The 16,964-nt window shown below is 55.6% G+C and overlaps 2 protein-coding genes across 6 annotated transcripts in view; one reads left to right on the top strand and one right to left on the bottom strand.

The window, feature by feature from the left end:
- The window catches only part of DNAH10 (dynein axonemal heavy chain 10), a 149,394-nt gene extending 138,625 nt beyond the window's left edge, over positions 1-10,769 (top strand). Inside the window, exons 69-79 of the mRNA XM_022597911.3 lie at positions 1,407-1,590; positions 2,199-2,399; positions 3,101-3,310; positions 3,445-3,540; positions 4,268-4,439; positions 5,055-5,186; positions 5,362-5,573; positions 5,665-5,832; positions 7,797-7,977; positions 8,913-9,058; positions 9,547-10,769. Coding sequence (XP_022453619.2) covers positions 1,407-1,590; positions 2,199-2,399; positions 3,101-3,310; positions 3,445-3,540; positions 4,268-4,439; positions 5,055-5,186; positions 5,362-5,573; positions 5,665-5,832; positions 7,797-7,977; positions 8,913-9,058; positions 9,547-9,693 — 1,849 coding nt within the window. The 3' untranslated portion in view covers positions 9,694-10,769. The remainder of the gene's footprint in view (positions 1-1,406; positions 1,591-2,198; positions 2,400-3,100; positions 3,311-3,444; positions 3,541-4,267; positions 4,440-5,054; positions 5,187-5,361; positions 5,574-5,664; positions 5,833-7,796; positions 7,978-8,912; positions 9,059-9,546) is intronic.
- CCDC92 (coiled-coil domain containing 92) overlaps positions 10,713-16,964 on the bottom strand; it is a 30,515-nt gene continuing 24,263 nt past the window's right edge. For all 5 annotated transcript variants that reach the window (XM_022597918.3, XM_022597915.3, XM_022597916.3 and 2 more), the window contains exons 2-4: positions 14,716-14,862; positions 14,051-14,092; positions 10,713-12,112 (exon numbers count right to left, since the gene is read on the bottom strand). In XM_022597918.3, the coding sequence (XP_022453626.1) occupies positions 11,334-12,112; positions 14,051-14,092; positions 14,716-14,845 (951 nt within the window). In that variant the 5' untranslated portion in view covers positions 14,846-14,862 and the 3' untranslated portion in view covers positions 10,713-11,333. The remainder of the gene's footprint in view (positions 12,113-14,050; positions 14,093-14,715; positions 14,863-16,964) is intronic.

Below are 16,964 nucleotides of genomic sequence, written 5' to 3'. Positions count from 1 at the left end.
CAAGTCTTCCGGTAGCCACATTCAAAAAGAAGCAGGTGAAATTCATTTTAATGACAGTTATCATAAGCATATAAAATATAATATATTAATATATAACAATATATATAACATTTACTAATAACAAGTAACTGTATTTAATTATTAAATGATACAAATGAACTTATTTACAAAACAGAAACAGACTCACAGACATAGAAAACCAATTTATGGTTACCAAAGGGGAAAGGGGGAGGGGGAGGGATATATTAGGAATTTGGGAGTAAAATATACACACCACTATATATAAAACAGATAAACAACAAGGACCTACTGTATAGCACAGGGAACTCTACTCAATATTTTGTAATAACCTAGATGGGAAAAGAATCTGAAAAAGGATATATATTTATATTATAACTGAATCACTTTGCTGTACACCTGAAACTAACGCAACATTGTAAATCAACTATACGTCAATGAGAAAAGTAAATTTATAAAAAAGGAAACAGTCAACATTAATTTCAATAACAATCATCATAAGTTATGTATTAATACATCACATCAATAACATGTATTAATAGTTAATTATATTTAACTCAAATATTAAAATCTTATCTCAACATGTAATGGATTGAGATATTTTGCGTATTTTTTGATACCAAGGCTTTAAAATCCTGTGTGAATTCACACGTACAGCGCGTCTCAGTTTGGACTCGCCACACTTCAACTGCTCAGTAGCCACACGTGCCTCATGGCTCCCGTATTGGTAGCTCTGGAATCGAGGGCGAGGCCGGATGGGTGACTTAGGGTGACAAACTCAAATCTGCCTGCACGGCCGGCGGGTGATGGAGAGGACTGAGCGTGGCTGGACGAGGACTCGGGCCCACTGGAGAGGTCAAGCCCTGGCCAGCAGCCCCTGAACTCCTGCTGACTGATGCCAGGTGGCGGCAGGGACCCAGATCTCTGACTCTTCAACGGAAACTAGAAATTTGGATTTCTACGTGAAATCTCCCAATCGTTATGTGCTGGCAACTAAGTTTTTAAAAATCTCGAGATGCGGGCCGTTCAGGACACGCCTGTGGAGCCGCCGGTGTGGGACCTCTGGGTTCGGTGCCCAGGGCATGTCCACCTGGAAGGCCGGCTTGTCAGGAGGCATGCAGCTCAGTACAGGTCTCTCCTGAACCACCCAACCCGGATGTACTGGGCTGTGCGGAGAGGTCCCCATCACCCAGGAGCTTATTACCGTCCAGTGAATGAGACGTGTGTAAAAACTGGATTCCAAAACAAGGAAGGCTGAGCAAAGAGCCATACCAGAGGGACAGTCAGAAGGTTCTGGACACTGGGAGGAAGAGTGCTGGTTGGACTGGCCGGCCCCTGCCTGGCGCTGTCCTCCCGGGAGCGTTTTCCAGTCGTGTTTCTTTCCCCAGGTACGTGCAGCCTCCGATGATCAGCTTTGAAGCCATCTTTGAGCAGAGCACACCCAACTCGCCCATTGTGTTTATCCTGAGTCCTGGCTCTGACCCTGCCAGTGACCTTATGAAATTAGCCGAGCACAGTGGTTTTGGAGGGAACCGCCTCAAATTCCTTGCCATGGGTCAAGGTCAAGAAAAGGTAAATTGTTGTTGGAGGGAACAAGCCCTAAACGTGGGTGAGGTCACCGGCCCCTGTTAGGAATGAATTAACGAACGTTTGGCTTTAAGCCAAGAGTCCCGCCCCCCCCCCCCCCACACAAGAGTGCCATGCATTTCCGGTCTACGGAGCAGTAATCAAATGTCACAGCGATGACTGTGTGAGCAGTGCTATAGTTCTAGAGCTAACCTGCCTGGTACCGTCGGTGTGTTCTGCTGTTTCCAAAGCCCTTTCACATCCAGTCTTTATCTCCCTCAGCCCTTGCAAGAGCCACGTCTTGGATCAGGGCTGTCACTGCCCCAGTGGCAAGGCCAACTGGTCAGGGGGCAGGTGCCACTGAGTCCGAGGTTGGAGCTCTGGGGGCTGAGGGAGGCCAATGAGTGCGGCCCAGCGGACCCCGGTGGCCCCAGAGGAAGTCTAAAGGGTTGCTTCTTCAAAGGCTCCCTCCGTAGCTCCTGGACCGCTGGCTCCTCTGTGGCTTCTGCGGCAGTGGCCAGTAGTTTCCTGGTGCTTGCAGCGGGTCTCTGGGAGAGCACAGGGTGGTGTGGCAGTGGGACGCCGACTCTTCCTTTCGGTCTCTGTCGGAGCAGGTGGCCCTGCAGCTGCTGGAGATGGCGGTGGCTCGCGGGCAGTGGCTGATGCTGCAGGACTGCCATCTCCTGGGCAAGTGGCTGAAGGATCTGGAGAAGTCCCTGGAGAGGATCACCAAGCCCCACCCCGACTTCCGCCTGTGGCTCACCACGGACCCCACCGAGGGCTTCCCCATCGGGATCCTGCAGAAGTCCTTGAAGGTCTGGCAGCAGGACAGACAGACGTGCCCACGGCTCGGTTCCTTACCTCACTCCTGTTTTGCTGTGTGCGTGTGTGTGTTTAGGATAGAGTTGGGACCCCATGGACACCCCCCGCCTTTCCCAATTCCATTTCTCCCTCTCCCTTCAGAGGTAAGCACTGTCCAGATAGGGTGACAATTATCGGGTGATGGTGTTGACTCTCAGGCCCGTCTTTATCACTTCTGCATGTCCTCAAAACAATTTCTGGGTTAGTTTTCATGGACTTCACATTTATCCTTTTTAACTCTAATGATCGGCCCTCCCACAGCCCGCAGAACTGGAGTGAGTGCTTGTGTGTGTAAGTTTCAAGGAGTTTACCTGCCCTGTTTAATTTAGTCTCTGGGAACATTTTGGGGAATGGTTTCATCACCTCTCTCTTCCTCCAGGACAGGGAGAGGGAAAAACTTAGCTACTTCTGTTTTACTCTTGAGGATCCCATGGATCAGAGGAGGTTAAAAGAGCCTTCCTGGGGTCATTTGATGAGTCAGGGCAGAGCTGGAACAACGTCTAGTTTTTAACTCATTCACGTGGGCCCTTGGGAATAGGGAAGATAGCTTTGCAAGGACGGAGGGAAAAGCCAAGACGTCTGCAGTCTGCACACCCTTCAGAGCCCTGCTCGGGGGCCTGGGGTTTCCGTCACCATCGGTCTTTGCTTCCGACAGGTTGTCACCGAGCCACCCAACGGGCTGAAACTCAACATGAGAGCCACGTACTTCAAGATCTCTCCTGAGATGCTGGACCAGTGTCCACACCCTGCTTTCAAGCCCCTGGTCTACGTGTTGGCGTTCTTCCATGCTGTGGTGCAGGAGAGGAGAAAGTTCGGGAAGATTGGGTGGAACGTGTACTACGACTTCAACGAGTCTGACTTCCAGGTGAAGAGGTGGCTGCTGCCTCTCCCGGGGGACACTCCCTCCCTCGTTGTTCCTGCCCACGTTTTCAGAAAACAGTCAGAACGCGAAGGACTTATGGGCTTTCGGATACCCAGGCCTGTTCCTCCTCTTTGCAGGTCTGCATGGAAATTCTGAACACATACTTAACAAAAGCTTTCCGGCAGCACGACCCTCGGATCCCATGGGGCAGCCTCAAGTACCTAATCGGGGAGGTAGGAGCATCCTGGGCACCCGCTGCAGGCCCCCTGGGGTGGGCTGGGCTGTGGCCTGGTGTCCCTGGTCCATGGCCCCCGAGTCTTCTGGGACTCCCCTCTTGCTGCTGCCCATCAGCTGAAGGCCCCTGGGTCTCTGTAAAACATCCCCCGCCCCCCGCCCCGGTTCGTCACCCTGTTACTCTTTGTCCTAAGTGAGCGACCGTCACCTGGGCGTTTGGACTCATCGCCCTGGGGACTCATGTTCCTCGCTGAGGATGCCTCAGGCACGTCACGGGAGCCCTGCTTCTGTTCGGCGGGCCTGGAGGTCCAGTCTGGAGGCCACGGCCTTATACAGCACTCGTGGGAAAGCTTCCCCGGAGGCCTGTGTGTGGCTCAGACAGAGACATCACTGTTCCAAAGACAAAGGCGGCTGCTGGCTCCTTGGGTTGTTTTGTTTGCTCGTTCGCTATGTTTTGGGGAGTTGGCCAGTTGCACCCTGGCTCCCAGCATTTCATGAGGACTGCTATCACCTTGGGCTCTATGAGTCTGCACACAAGCCCTCTTGTATAGAGTGGCCCGAAGCCTGTGCAAGTCAGCACGCTTTGAGCTGTACAGTGGCTGGGCAGCAGGAGTCTCTCTAAGGGGGCATCCGGGCTTGACCCTGGACTGTCCACTGGGCCCGGGGCCTCAGGGCCCACCCCGTAGGTTCTGGGTCCTGGCCGGCTCTCACTCCCTGTAATGTCAGGTCATGTACGGAGGACGGGCCATCGACAGCTTTGACCGGCGCATCCTGACCGTCTACATGGATGAATACCTGGGGGACTTCCTTTTCGATACTTTCCAGCCATTCCACTTTTTCCGGAACAAGGAAGTGGACTACAAAATCCCCACAGGGGATGTCAAGGAAAAATTTGTTGGTGAGATTTCTCAGCCATCAGAAAGTATGTAGATGTTTTATTCTAAGGGAGCCCGTACATTTCAGCTCTTCTGGTTTCTGTGGTTGGCTTGATGCTTCTTCTGACCCCTTCCCCTGGTGGGACTCTTTGACAGCTCGGGGGTGTTTTCTTATGCCTTTTAGCGGGGCCCAGTGGGCTCTTCCTAGCCTCAGAGCTGATGGAGTTAGTTCAGACTTCCTGTCCTGGAATGATGGTAAATATATCAGAGTCTCCCTGGAAGGGCAGAGTGGCCCCTGGGAAAGTCACTGAGCCATTTTCATAAAAGATACACGTAGAGAAAGTTCCCTGGTGGCCCAGTGGTTAGGACTCTGCGCTTTCACTGCTGTGGGCCTGGGTTTGATCTCTGGTTGGGGAATTGAGATCCCGCAAGCCGCGAGGCATGGCAAAAAAAAAAAAAAAAAAAACAAGATGCACACAGGACTGTATTGGGCATGGTGGTGTAGAATTCTCATTTTAAAAGCACGTCACCCTCTCAGAGGTGGAACGTAGGCTAACGTGTGTGGGGACGTCGAGGCTGTGGGCCCTCGGGAATCGGAGGTGGCATGGCAGTGTAACCGCTGTTCTCTCCCGTTACAGAAGCCATTGAGGCCCTCCCTCTGGCCAACACGCCTGAAGTGTTTGGGCTGCACCTCAACGCTGAGACTGGATATTACACTCAGGCAGCTCGAGACATGTGGTCTCAGCTGCTGGAGCTGCAGCCTCAGACGGGTAAAGTCCCCTGCAGAGGACTGTGCCCATCGGACTGGGGACAAAGGGCATTGGCGCAAAGTGCTGCTTCGGGTTCTGATAGCTTGCGTACTGTTGGTGCCCTTCTGAGAGCCAGAAGGCACCCCAGTCCTGCGCTCAGATGCCTTGCTCTCTCTGAAACGTGTCCTGATTTCAGGGGAATGCAGCACCGCCATCAGCCGGGATAATTACACTGGCCATGTGGCCAAGGACATAGCAAACAAGATGCCCAAAGTCTTTGACTTGGACCTGGTCAGGAAGCAGCTGGGGATGGCCGCCTCCCCCACCTCAGTGGTGCTCCTGCAGGAGCTGCAGCGCTTCAACAAGCTTGTCATACGGATGTCCACGTCCCTGGCTGAACTTCAGAGGGTAAGCCCGTTCCTCAAGTGCAAATTCCTGCCTCGGTGGAGTGCTGGGTTTTCCGCTAGTCTTGCCTGACTGCTCTTGATTCTATAAACAGGCCTTGGCTGGAGAAGTTGGGATGAGCAGTGAATTAGATGATGTAGCCAGGTCCCTCTTTCTTGGGCAAATCCCTAATATCTGGAGAAAGCTTGCCCCTGACACCTTAAAGTCCCTCGGAAACTGGATGCCCTACTTCCTGCGGAGGTTCAGCCAGTACACGACGTGGGTAAGTGAGAGGCAGCGGTCTGCTTGCTGGTTCAAGGCTTGGCCTGGACCCCCTCAAACCACTTCCCGACTCCTTCTCCCCTCCCCAGCGGTACCTCTGTCAGGAGCTGACTGGGTGCTCTGGAAATGGTCTCGGACTCTGCAAGCGTATCTGTATTTTTTTCCTTTTCTCCCTTCCCCCCTCCCTTCCTTCCTCCCTTCCTCGGGGGCTTCCCTGGTGGCGCAGTGGTTAAGAATCCGCCTGCCAATGCGGGGGACACGGGTTCAAGCCCTGGTCCGGGAAGATCCCACATGCCGCGGAGCAGCTAAGTCCGTGCGCCACAACTACTGAGTCTGCTCTCTAGAGCCCTCGAGCCACAAATACTGAGCCCGCGTGCCGCAACAACCGAAGCCTGCGCGCCTAGAGCCCGTGCTCCCCAACAAAGAGAAGCCACCGCAAGGAAGAGTAGCCCCTGCTCGCCGCAGATAGAGAGAGCTCACGCACAGCAACGAAGACCCAACCCAGCCAAAAATAAATACATAAAATAAATATATTAAAAAAAGAAAGACTTTGAAGCATACTATGGCCAACTTGATTTATCCATCTAAGCGTCTGTCTTGGCAATTGTTCCATCTAAGTACCTCTAGACGTCATTCCTTCTAGGCTGCCCCGTCTCACAGATATCCTGGATCCTTTCCCCTGATGGATATTTAGGCGGTTACCATTGGTTTTTTTGTTCTCTTTTTGGATTTTTTGTTTTGCTAGTACGAACAACACTCTGGGGCACATGCCTTTGGAGACTCATGTGAGTATGTTCCATGGGTGCAATGGAAGAGTTGGATCCGAGTGGGTGCATTTTAAATTCTGACAGCTCGTCAGATGGTTTTCTAGAGAACTTGAAACCACAGCGTACGAGAATGATTATTTCCTCACCTCGCTGCAACATGGTGTGCGCTTAATACTTTGGATCTTTTTCTCCTCCACAGGCAGAAAGTAGCATCAACTATGTTGGTTGTGTATCTCCTTAATTATAGTGAGGCTGAGTGTGTTTGACACGTTTATAGACATGTTGTGTTTTTCTATGAACTGTCTTTGTATCTTGATTTCATTTTTATCAAGTTCTCCACCTTTTTTTAAAAAAAATTATTTATTTATCTATTTTTGGCTGCATTGGGTCTTCGTTGCTGTGCGCGGGCTTTGTCTAGTTGCGGTGAGCGGGGGCTGCTCCTCGTTGCGGTGCTCGGGCTTCTCCGGTGGCTTCTCTTGTCGCAGAGCACGGGCTCTAGGCACGCGGGCTTCAGTAGTTGTGGCTTAGCTGCTCCGCGGCATGTGGGATCTTCCCGTGGGATCAAACCCGTGTCCCCTGCATTGGCAGGCGGATTCTTAACCACTGCGCCACCAGGGAAGCCCCTCAAGTTCTCCACCTTCTAAAATTGGTTTTTAAGAGCTCTTTGTACATCAAGGGAATTAAGTCTTTTGTCTGCTGGTGTTACAGATATTTCCCCAGCTTGCCTTTAAGCTTTTTGATTCTGTGCTATTTTTTCCATAGGAAAGTTTTACATTTTAATGTAGTCAAATAGATCAGTCTTTTCTTTTATGGCTTCTAGGTTTTGTATTCCCCACTCCAAGATTCTGAAAACATTCACTGGAGATTTGATTTGTACTTTTGTGGTTTATTTATTTAGTTTAGTTTTGTTTTTATTTTCTTGGCCGCGCTGCGTGGCATGCGGGATCCTAGTTCCCCGACCAGGGATCGAACCCACGCCCCCTGCAGTGGAAGCGCTGAGTCTGCCTGTGGTGTATTTTCTATATTTAAATCTTGGCTGCACCTGGAGTTTGGCGACCCAGCTTGTTTTTCCCAGTGGGCTGCCGGTTGTCCCAACACCATCTCCCTGCCCCTAGCGTGAGCTGCATCTTTTGTCAGCTTTGGCCCTGGCATTGGACGGCAGCCCCGGGCGCTCACCGGCTGCCTTCTCTCTCTCCAGGCCACCAAGAGTGAGCCCAGTGTGGTGTGGCTCTCGGGGCTGCACATCCCAGAATCCTACCTCACGGCCCTGGTGCAGGCCACCTGCCGGAGGCACGGCTGGCCGCTGGACCGCTCCACCTTGTTCACGCAAGTGACCAAGTTCCAAGATGCAGACGAAGTGAATGAGCGGGCGGGACAAGGTACGGCCAGCTCCCTACGGATTCACAGCCTCTCACGTAGGGTCTCCCTCCCCATGCTACCCTCAAAAGGGCTGAGCACAGTGTGGGCCCGGAGAGTCAGACTGCTGCAAACACTGGCCATGTTTGTGTGCCGTCCACGTGGGGCTTGACGTCTCTGAGGGTGAGTCCAGATGTTTCTTTTCCAGTTTTTCCATTGAGACGTGGGCTGATGTCAGGGGAGAGCTGAGCCACGCTCGCCCAGCTTGTCTGTGGGAAATGGGCCACGAGGTTAGAAAGAACTGGATCGCCAGGTGGCTTCCCTGGAACCCATGAGGGCCCGGGGGCATGGTAGCCAGAGAGCAGGATGGGCCAGGTGGGAACCGTTCAACTGTGCTGTAACGTCAAGTCCCTTAGACACTGGTTACTGACTGTGTGAACTACGGCTGGAAACTGTGGTTTCCCGGGGGGTCGTGTCTTAGAGGACATCTCGCTGCAAGCACAAAAGCCCTCTTCAGCTAGCTTAGGGAGAGGGGGTTTATGGTGAACATTGTGGAGCGCTCAGTCCTCTTTGTAGAAGGCCAGCGAGGTCTCAGAGGGACCGGCAGTGTTGGGGTGGCCATGGTGCCAGCTGACTCTGGGGCCCGAGGCCAGTTAAGTCTGTGGGCCTTGATGCCACATTGCTGGGGAGAGGCGACCACCCCTCTTCCGTGGCGCTGTGGCCATATGGAGGGTCACGGGGTCTCCAGGGTGTCCCATCTGGGCTCTACAAAAGGAAAGTGGGCGGGGTAGAAATGGTGGCCACCCCTTTTGGGAAAAGGCGGGGGCTGTGTGTGGGGAAGGAGAATCAGTTAGTTACCCTTTTGTTTGTCCATATGCGCATCTGCTAGAGCTGCCACATGCTCGGCAGAATGACACTTGCCTCCGCCTAAGTGCGGCTCTCTTCCTGGCGCCTCTAGGATGCTTTGTCTCAGGACTCTATCTAGAAGGCGCTGACTGGGATGTAGAAAAAGGATGTCTTATCAAGAGCAAATCCAAGGTGCTGGCCGTCGACCTGCCGGTCGTGAAGATCATCCCCACTGAAGCCCATCGCCTCAAACTGCAGGTGAGAGGCCAACGCCTGCCCCGTTTCCCCTCTTCTCCTCTGACTGGAGTTAGACACCAGGTGGTTTCCAAGAGTCTTGCCTTTTAGCACAGGGGCTCTTAACCTTTCAGGTCTGGGGGAAGCCCTTGAGCCACGTCCCGGGGGAACAATGCACGCGTGCGTGTGCGTGTGTGCAGAACCTTCCGGGGGCGGCACGGGTTCAGGGTTGGAGGCTGTGGCCCAGACCAGCTTGAGGAGCGACTCCTCCCTTCCGGTGAAATTCTGCGCTCATTGCGTGGATCGGAAGGTAGCTGCATCCGGTGTGCACGGCAGGCGCCCCTGCAGGACGGCCTGCTCTGCCGGCCGACCCCGCTTCTCATGGGTGTCAGCAGAGCCCGGCACCTCGCGGGGCCCCTCCGCACCCGTAGCGCTTAGACGAGCCTTCGCCCTCCCCGGGACCCGCGCTCCCCTCTGCCCGTGCCGGCACCTCACGCCCCTTTCCTGTGCAGAACACTTTCCGGACGCCCGTCTACACCACCTCCATGAGAAGGAACGCCATGGGCGTCGGCTTGGTTTTTGAAGCTGATCTCTTTACCACGAAGCACATTTCTCACTGGGTCCTGCAAGGGGTGTGCCTCACCCTGAATTCTGATTAACCCTCTGGGTGAAGAAAACGGCACGAGATTCTAAGTCCGTGGCCGGCAACGGATGTGCTGGGAATTCGTGACGACGCACCATCTGCTGTCACTTCTTGGGGCCTCTCGAGGCAGGAGGGGGGTTGACACCGATTTTTTTCTTTCATTTGAAATCAGCCGTTTGTATGTCTTTCCATATAAGTTAACCTGAATGGTTTTGTTTTTTTTAACTTTAAAAAAAAGGATTCTGTGGTATTCAAAAAGTAAATCCAACAAGAGCATTTTAAGACGTGTCGAATTTGCTTTTCCTTCTCAGGGGAACCACTTAAGCAAAACTGCCTGCATGTCGATGGCACAAGTGAGAATTCTAACGCAAACTGTCAAAGGTGGCTTTTCGGTGGTCCAGGTCTCTTTCAGCAGGCGCCTCTCTGGAGCGAGGGCCGCGCGCTGGGGCGCGCAGGCAGCAGGGCCCCCGTCCCAGGGCTGACGAGGCCCGACTCACCCACACCCTTCCAGAACTCTCCAGCCCGGCTCCCCGGGCGCTGGCCTGGCAGCGTGTGGGTGAGGGTGCCGAGCCTGGTGTTTTGATTCCTGCGTGAGGCTGTGAGGGGTTGGGTGCAGACGAAGAACCTGAAGGACCGGCGGCTACCGGGCGTCTCTTCCTCCTGCGCACCTGGGGCTACTCCGGCCAGGCCCGGCCGGGGGGCGAGGAGCGGCTTTACCCTGCGAGGGAGGAACGGGGCTGGGCTGAGCTGAGCGCTAGCGGGACACGAGGGCGAGGCCAGTCACGGGGACAGCTGGCTTTTGCTAGAACTTCCGAGGCGCAGAACGTTCTAAGGGATGGCTCAGGGCAGTGAGACACAGCAGGGGACTCGTCTTTCCGGAAGTGAACCCCACCACCCCTGGGTGAGCCCACTGTCTGGGCAGCAGTTACGGGGGCAAGGGGCAGAAGCGGGCGCTATTTCTTTCCCTCCCACTGTTCCCCCCCGCCCAGGCCCACCCTCGGGTGGTTTAATAAAAGACACAGAACAGAAAGAAGGCAGGTTTAGAAAATAAAGTTTGTTGGGATCTTGAACATTTTGGATGAAACTAACAAAAAACAACACACATTCAGGTCGTGGTGATATGAGGAGTGACGTCATCTTATTTAGTTCCCGTGACTTAACATACATCTGCTCGGTTATCCGTGCCGCCCCCGGGGGAGGTTACGGGGGTCCCCTGGAGGGAGCAGGGCTGCTCCGGACAGGCCGCCCTGGAAACGGGAGGGATGAGGTCAAGGTCGTTATGTGTTGCTCCGACTTTATAATTAGGCGTGTGACTTATCTGATGTCGTTAACGTCGAGCAGCGGCGCAGCCTGCGGCCCGTGCTTTGTCCGCGAGCGCGCTGAGATTCCGCGGAGCCGGGCTGGAAGCAAGCGAGTCGGCACACAGGTGTTTGGCCGCAGCGATTAGTAAGTACGGATTCCGTAGCAGGGACACGATCGTGTTTCGGTGTCGGTCAGAGGGCAGGGGGAGCAGGAGAATAATCTGTTGACAGGCGTGAAAACAATTCGGCATGCATGGGAATTGAAAAAGAAAAGAAACAGAGGAGGTGCGGCTGAGTTTTCCCTAGGAGTGATCACAGTGCCTCGAGAGCGCGGGGAAGGGTCGCGGGGGGGCCTTCACACAGTTCTGTCCGTCCCTGAGTGCTTCCTCGCCACCTTGCCGCCTCCGTTCACCTGGTCCACCGCCAGCGTCTCCACCTCGGGCGGGGCCTGCGCCGGGGTCGCGTGGTGGATGCGGTGCGCCACGCCCACGTGCGCCCTGTGCGGCTTCTCGCGGGCGGGGCTGGGCTGCTCGCCGGCGCTGCGGTCCGAGGCGATGGGGGGGATGACGAGGGGCCGCTCCTTGACGAGGTGGACCTCGGCCGACTCCCTGGCCAGCAGGAACGGGGTGGGGTCGGGCATGGCGTCCACCGGCTCCCGCAGAAGCAGTTTCCGGCTCTCGGCCCCGAATCTGTAGACCTCCTCGAACTCCGGGTGCAGCGGAGCCGAGAGGCTCTTCTTCATGCGGCGCCGGGGCGTCTCGGGCAGCCTGTCCTTGGGCGGGGCCGGCTTGTAGCTGGCCAGCGCGGGGCTGCCGGCCGGGCTGCCGTCCGAGGTGCCGCCGGAGCTCAGGAGCTTCCTCTTGGTGGCGTGCAGCTGCGACGTCAGGTAGGCGATGGTGCCGGCGCGCTGCTCCAGCTCGCTGCTCAGCGCGCCCAGCTTGTGGCTCTTCACCTTCAGCTCCTCCAGGTACCGCCTCTCGCGCTCCTTGATGCTGTTCTCCAGCACGACGACCATCGCGCTCTTCTGCTCCAGCTCGGTCAGCAGCTCGTTGTTCTCGTCCTCCTTCAGCTTCAGCTGAGCCTCCAGGTCCTCACATCTTTTCTTGAGTTCGCTGCTTCTAGAAGATCCGTCTCCTGGAAGGCCAAGCCGAGGGAGTGGAGTGAGAACCCGAGGGCAGGGCAGCCAGGCCCTGGGGGGCAGGGAGACCTTCTGTGCGGGGATCGGGGGTCTAGGCCGGCCTCCCCTCCCCACGGTGGCGGTTCCCCTGGCCAAGGTGGGTGCGGTGCCCACAGGCCACACGGAGGGTAGGACCCCCATCGCTCGTGCCACCTCCGTGTCCTCTCCCCCCAGGAAAGGGTGGGAGATCAGGCGGTCTTTGAGGCCCCATCCAGCTCTCCAGCTTATCGCATAAAAGGATGTCTCCAAATTTCAAAAATGCTGACGTTAAAATGGGCAATTTCAGAGTATTAGACCTCTCCAAAGGCTGAGGGTTAAACTGTTAGCAGAGCCGTCTGTCTGCGCCATTCCAAGCACGGTTTGGAAAGGCAAATGTAGACTTCCTTTATGTCTAGAGCACCAAAGCTCTGAAATTGCGGAGGAGACTGGATGCCAGGCTGCCACCTTTCCCCCGACACGGGTCCCCTCTCTGCATCTCTCAGAGCATGGCATCCTTAGGCCTGAGCTCAGGCCCTACCTTGGTCCTTGGCCTGCCCCTAACACCACACAGGCCGCCCTCCGGCAAGACTCTCCCTGGCTGTGCTCACGCTGGTGCAGGGCGGCTGAACGGGGCGGGTGGTCCGTGAAGGTAGGAGGCCCTGGTGGTGAGGCCGGAACCAGTGTTTGTGGGTGCCTCTCAGATGAGGATGCGGGCCGAACGGCTCCTCTGAGGGCCGCATCTGCGTGTGCTTCCACCCCTGGGCGGGGCACCAGGCCCACCTGAGAGGCTTGCGCTCTGCCCCCCACAGGAGATGCCCCATGCCAGCTGTTACCACGAGCCCCTGATGAGGGGCCGCGTTAGTGGGCGGGTGGCCTTGGGACTCAGGGCTGAGAACCACGCCTGGAGAGGCTATAGGGCAAGAATGGTGTTTCTACAGATTAGCATGGGCTCAGAGGGGACAGGAAGTAAGGACAGCCTGATTTCGGTGACATGGATGGCAGGGGTGCGGGCTGGAGTCCCCGACTGGAGGTGGCCATCCTGCTCTCCTGAACCCCGTCCCCAGGCCCCTCATCCACCACACACAGGAAAAGGGGGTCCTGGCTCCCGGAAGGCACACTTAGGAGACGTGGCACGGGTAGCGCAGATGGAAAGTCAGTGCTGGATGGTGCTCTCGGGCTCACGGGAACAGTCACGAGGACCTAGGCACGCTCGTGAATAGTTACTGCTCGTGTGAGGCCTGTTTAGAAAAAGTCATCTCGACTCAAATGTGGTTTCTGCACTTTTAAAAGCCTCACCCTGTTCTGGGGGGCAGCCATTTGGGGCAGGCCGCAGAGGCCCCGGCTTCTGTCTCCTCTGCTCCAGCTGCCATCAGGCTGATAGTTTGGGGGTCCCTGAGGATTCTGGTTTTGGGGGAGCATTTCTGGGACTAGAGTCTAGAGAAAGACCTTCAGCGCTGCTCTGGGGGCCACCCAGAAATGTGACCCCTCACTCAACCAGTCTGTAGAGAGCACACACTTTGTGCCAGGTCCTGTGCTAAGCTCCACGGACACAGAGGAGGTGGGACCCCGCTCCATCTCCTCTTTCCTTCCGGTTTAAATCACATCTATTTCTTGATTACAGAAGGGACACATACTCACTGTAAAAAATCAGAAAACCCAGAAGAACACAGAACAGGCATTCCAAGTACGCGTGTCGATCAGAAGGAAATAAAAGCGCTCACCCCTCCCACCCCACCGACACACCGAGGGGTCCAAACTGCCCTCCCACCTTTTCTCAGAGAGCCCTCGTCACACGTGCAACTCTTCACAGCAAGTGTGTTTTCTTCTACGTGTGTAATTAGTGAGAACAGGTGGACCAACGTGTGCCTCAACAGGAAACAACAGGAAGCACCCGCTTTTGGGAAGGGAGTTCTTACCTGTCTGATCCGAACTTTTAAGTGTCAGCTCATACGTTAAATCTAAAAAGGAGATCATATGTGTTAATTTTGTATGATTACAGTATACTTCGAGACCTTCATCCACCCTGAAAACGCACGATCGGCCTGCGAGTCCTGCCCGAACAGCATTAGAGGCAAACCCTGAAAACGCACGATCGGCCTGCGAGTCCTGCCCGAACAGCATTAGAGGCAAGAGCGAGAAGAGCGATTATCAGTGGCCGCTGTCCTTACTCGGGTTCGGGGGCCCTTCTTTTCCCTCTCACACGCTCCGGCACCCACAGTTAGCAGGCGGCTTGCTCTGTGTAGTACACTCTGGTCACTGGTTCCAAGACGCATGGTAACTTCTAACCATTGCACCTGGATCCTTCAGGTCCTCAGTAAGCTGAGAACCGGCTTCACAGCTTTACGCGCGTGCGTGTGGCCTTGGCAAAGAGGATGAGGTGACGCATTCAAATGGACCCCAGAGATGACAGGGTTAACCAGAGAGAGAGAAGAAGAAGGCCCCCTCCTCACTCACCCCGCACAGCTTTTGGGCCAGCCAGTGCGAGGTGACCTCGATGACAGGTCCTGCTTTGCTCTACAGCCCTGGCAGGCCTGGGACTGCCCCCCGCCCTGGTCCCCGGAGCTCACTGGGGCCCCCGTACCTGTGCAGTGTTGCTGCAGCCGCCTGATCTCAGCGTGCAGCCCCTTGAGCGTGCTGGCGTGCTCCCGCTGAAGGAACAAGAGGTTCTTCTGCGCGCTGTGCAACTGGTTCTCCAGGTTTGCGGTCGCCATGCTGGCATCCAGATGACCTGCGGGGGACACAGGGCCTGGTGGCTGTCCCCGACAACGAGGGTCTCGGGGTGGCGGGCTGGAAGAGGACGCCGCCTGGGCCTGCCCTCCCTGGCTCTGCGGGCTGGAGGGCAGTGTGAGGCCCCGCTCCGGATGCAGACGGCTCCCTGATTCCAAATCCTAGGCTCTCCATGGGCTACCCGACTTCAGCAGACTGAGAGCAAAATCTCCCTTGACAGACTTCCCTGAGGAGGTGAAGCACTGCTGCCTCCGCTCAGGAGAAGCGGGCGCGGGGAAGTGGAACCTAGAGCTGGCAGGCCAGGAGGAGGACGACAAGCGTGGCGTTTCGGAGGGAAGCCCCGGGACCTCACAGAGTTGAGAGCCCCCCAAGTCCTTCTTTCCTCGGGAATTTCCTGAGAACCATCTCACGGGGCCACGTGGTGGCTGCAGGCGTCTGGAGGCCGGACCCAGACCCTGCCATCTGCCACCTCCCGCCCCCGCCGCCTGCTTCCATCCTCCATCACCAGCCACTCGCTCAGGGTCTTCGCTGTAACTCGAGAAATGTGGCGAAGTCGGTTGGCCATTCTGTAAAAGCTAGCCCAGTAATTCAAGACGCCTTGCACGGCACTGAAACAGGCTGAGGATGAAATGTGGATTATCTGCCTATAAATTATTCCTGTGAATACAGAGCCTCGGGTGCCTTTTTCCTAATCTGCTGGGCCAACGAGCGCCCCCAAAGGAAATACCACCCCTCAGAGGGCTTCCGGTGAGCGGGTGTGTGGAGGGTGGCACGAGGGTCCGCTCTGGAGGTGGCAACACGCCGGGCGACACCAAGCACTGCCTGTCACCTGTGAGCCCCGCAGCTTACAGATATTTACACCCCAGCTCTGGAGCGAAGAACGGCGCGCACCTGGAACCCAGGACACGCGTTTTCATTCACACGAGGAGGCTGAAGGAGGAAGGGAGAGTGAGGGAGTGCAGAGAAGGACAGAGAATGTGCCGGACAAAGCCTGGGCGAAGGGTGCACACGGACACGTCCTGGAAGGGACACGCCTGTCAGGGGAGAAGCTGGCGAGAGACAGCTGTGACTAAGAAGAAACAGCGCAGTTTTGGGTGGGAGTGTTCACTGCACCTATTACCGGAGGCGATCTGGCAAAGTGTATCTGGACCCTTAGAATTTATCTTCCGCCTGACTTAGCGGTTCCACTTCTAGGAATCCACCAGGGGGAAATGATGGCCTCTGTGTGAGAAGGTGTAGCTATAGGAGGACGGTCATTACAGTGCAGTTCACAGTCAGAAAAGACCGGAGACAACTCAAAATCCAGCAAGAGGGAACTGGTTGAGTAAATACAGGATCATTTCTATGCAAGGAAGATCAGATTTCCCCAGGCCTTGAGCTCTACCTAAAAGCTGGCTGCAGGCCATGCCAGAGCTGAGTTTCCATCCACCAGAGCCTTCCTCAGGGGAGCTGAGAGCAGCCTTTCCACAGGAGCGAGGAAGGTTTCCGCCCCCGAATTGTCTCCCTGCTGTAGCCACAAGTTCCTTGTATGGGGCTGCCGGGCCAGACACTAATTCTAACTGGAGCCCCACGGTGCCTGAGATCCTGACCCTGTGTGGTCAGCGTGTGGCCTTGGGAGGAGGACGCTGACCTAACAAAGGAGCCAGCCCGGAACAAGGCAAGTCCGGGGCGTGATCCGTGAAGGGCTGCAGAGTGTCCGAAAGCTGGACAGCCTCGACATCGAACGGAGGCAGATGCAGGACCGCTTCTGGAGCTTCCGGTAGAGACGCCCATGTTTCCTTCTGCTCAGCAGACCTGAGTCGGTCACTCTGGCATCAATTCCGTTGTCTCACCGGGAACATCAACTCCTAGGCGCTACGATGGGCTTCGCAAGTGGCAACGCCGGAGGAGATGCCTTGTTCTCCTCTTTAAAAGGATGGACCCAAATCTGCGCTCCTGGTGGCTAATGGAGAAAGCAGAGCCTGTGTTTTAGGGGTTTGCCATTGACGAGAAAGAACAATTTACATTTGATCCAGAACTTAGTGGGTCTGGAAGGGTGAAGAACGAGCCGGGTGTACAGTTGCCCCCTCGCTGCCCAGCGGCCTGGAGCGTCCACCGCTGCGT

The sequence above is a fragment of the Delphinapterus leucas genome, chromosome 14, assembly GCF_059928025.1.
Source record: "Delphinapterus leucas isolate spDelLeu-1000000601 "Yukka" chromosome 14, BTC_Dleu_Yukka2, whole genome shotgun sequence".
Classification (NCBI taxonomy): domain Eukaryota; kingdom Metazoa; phylum Chordata; class Mammalia; order Artiodactyla; family Monodontidae; genus Delphinapterus; species Delphinapterus leucas.
The sequence above is the reverse complement of the archived record's forward strand: the minus strand, read 5'-3'. Positions and strand labels throughout refer to the sequence as shown.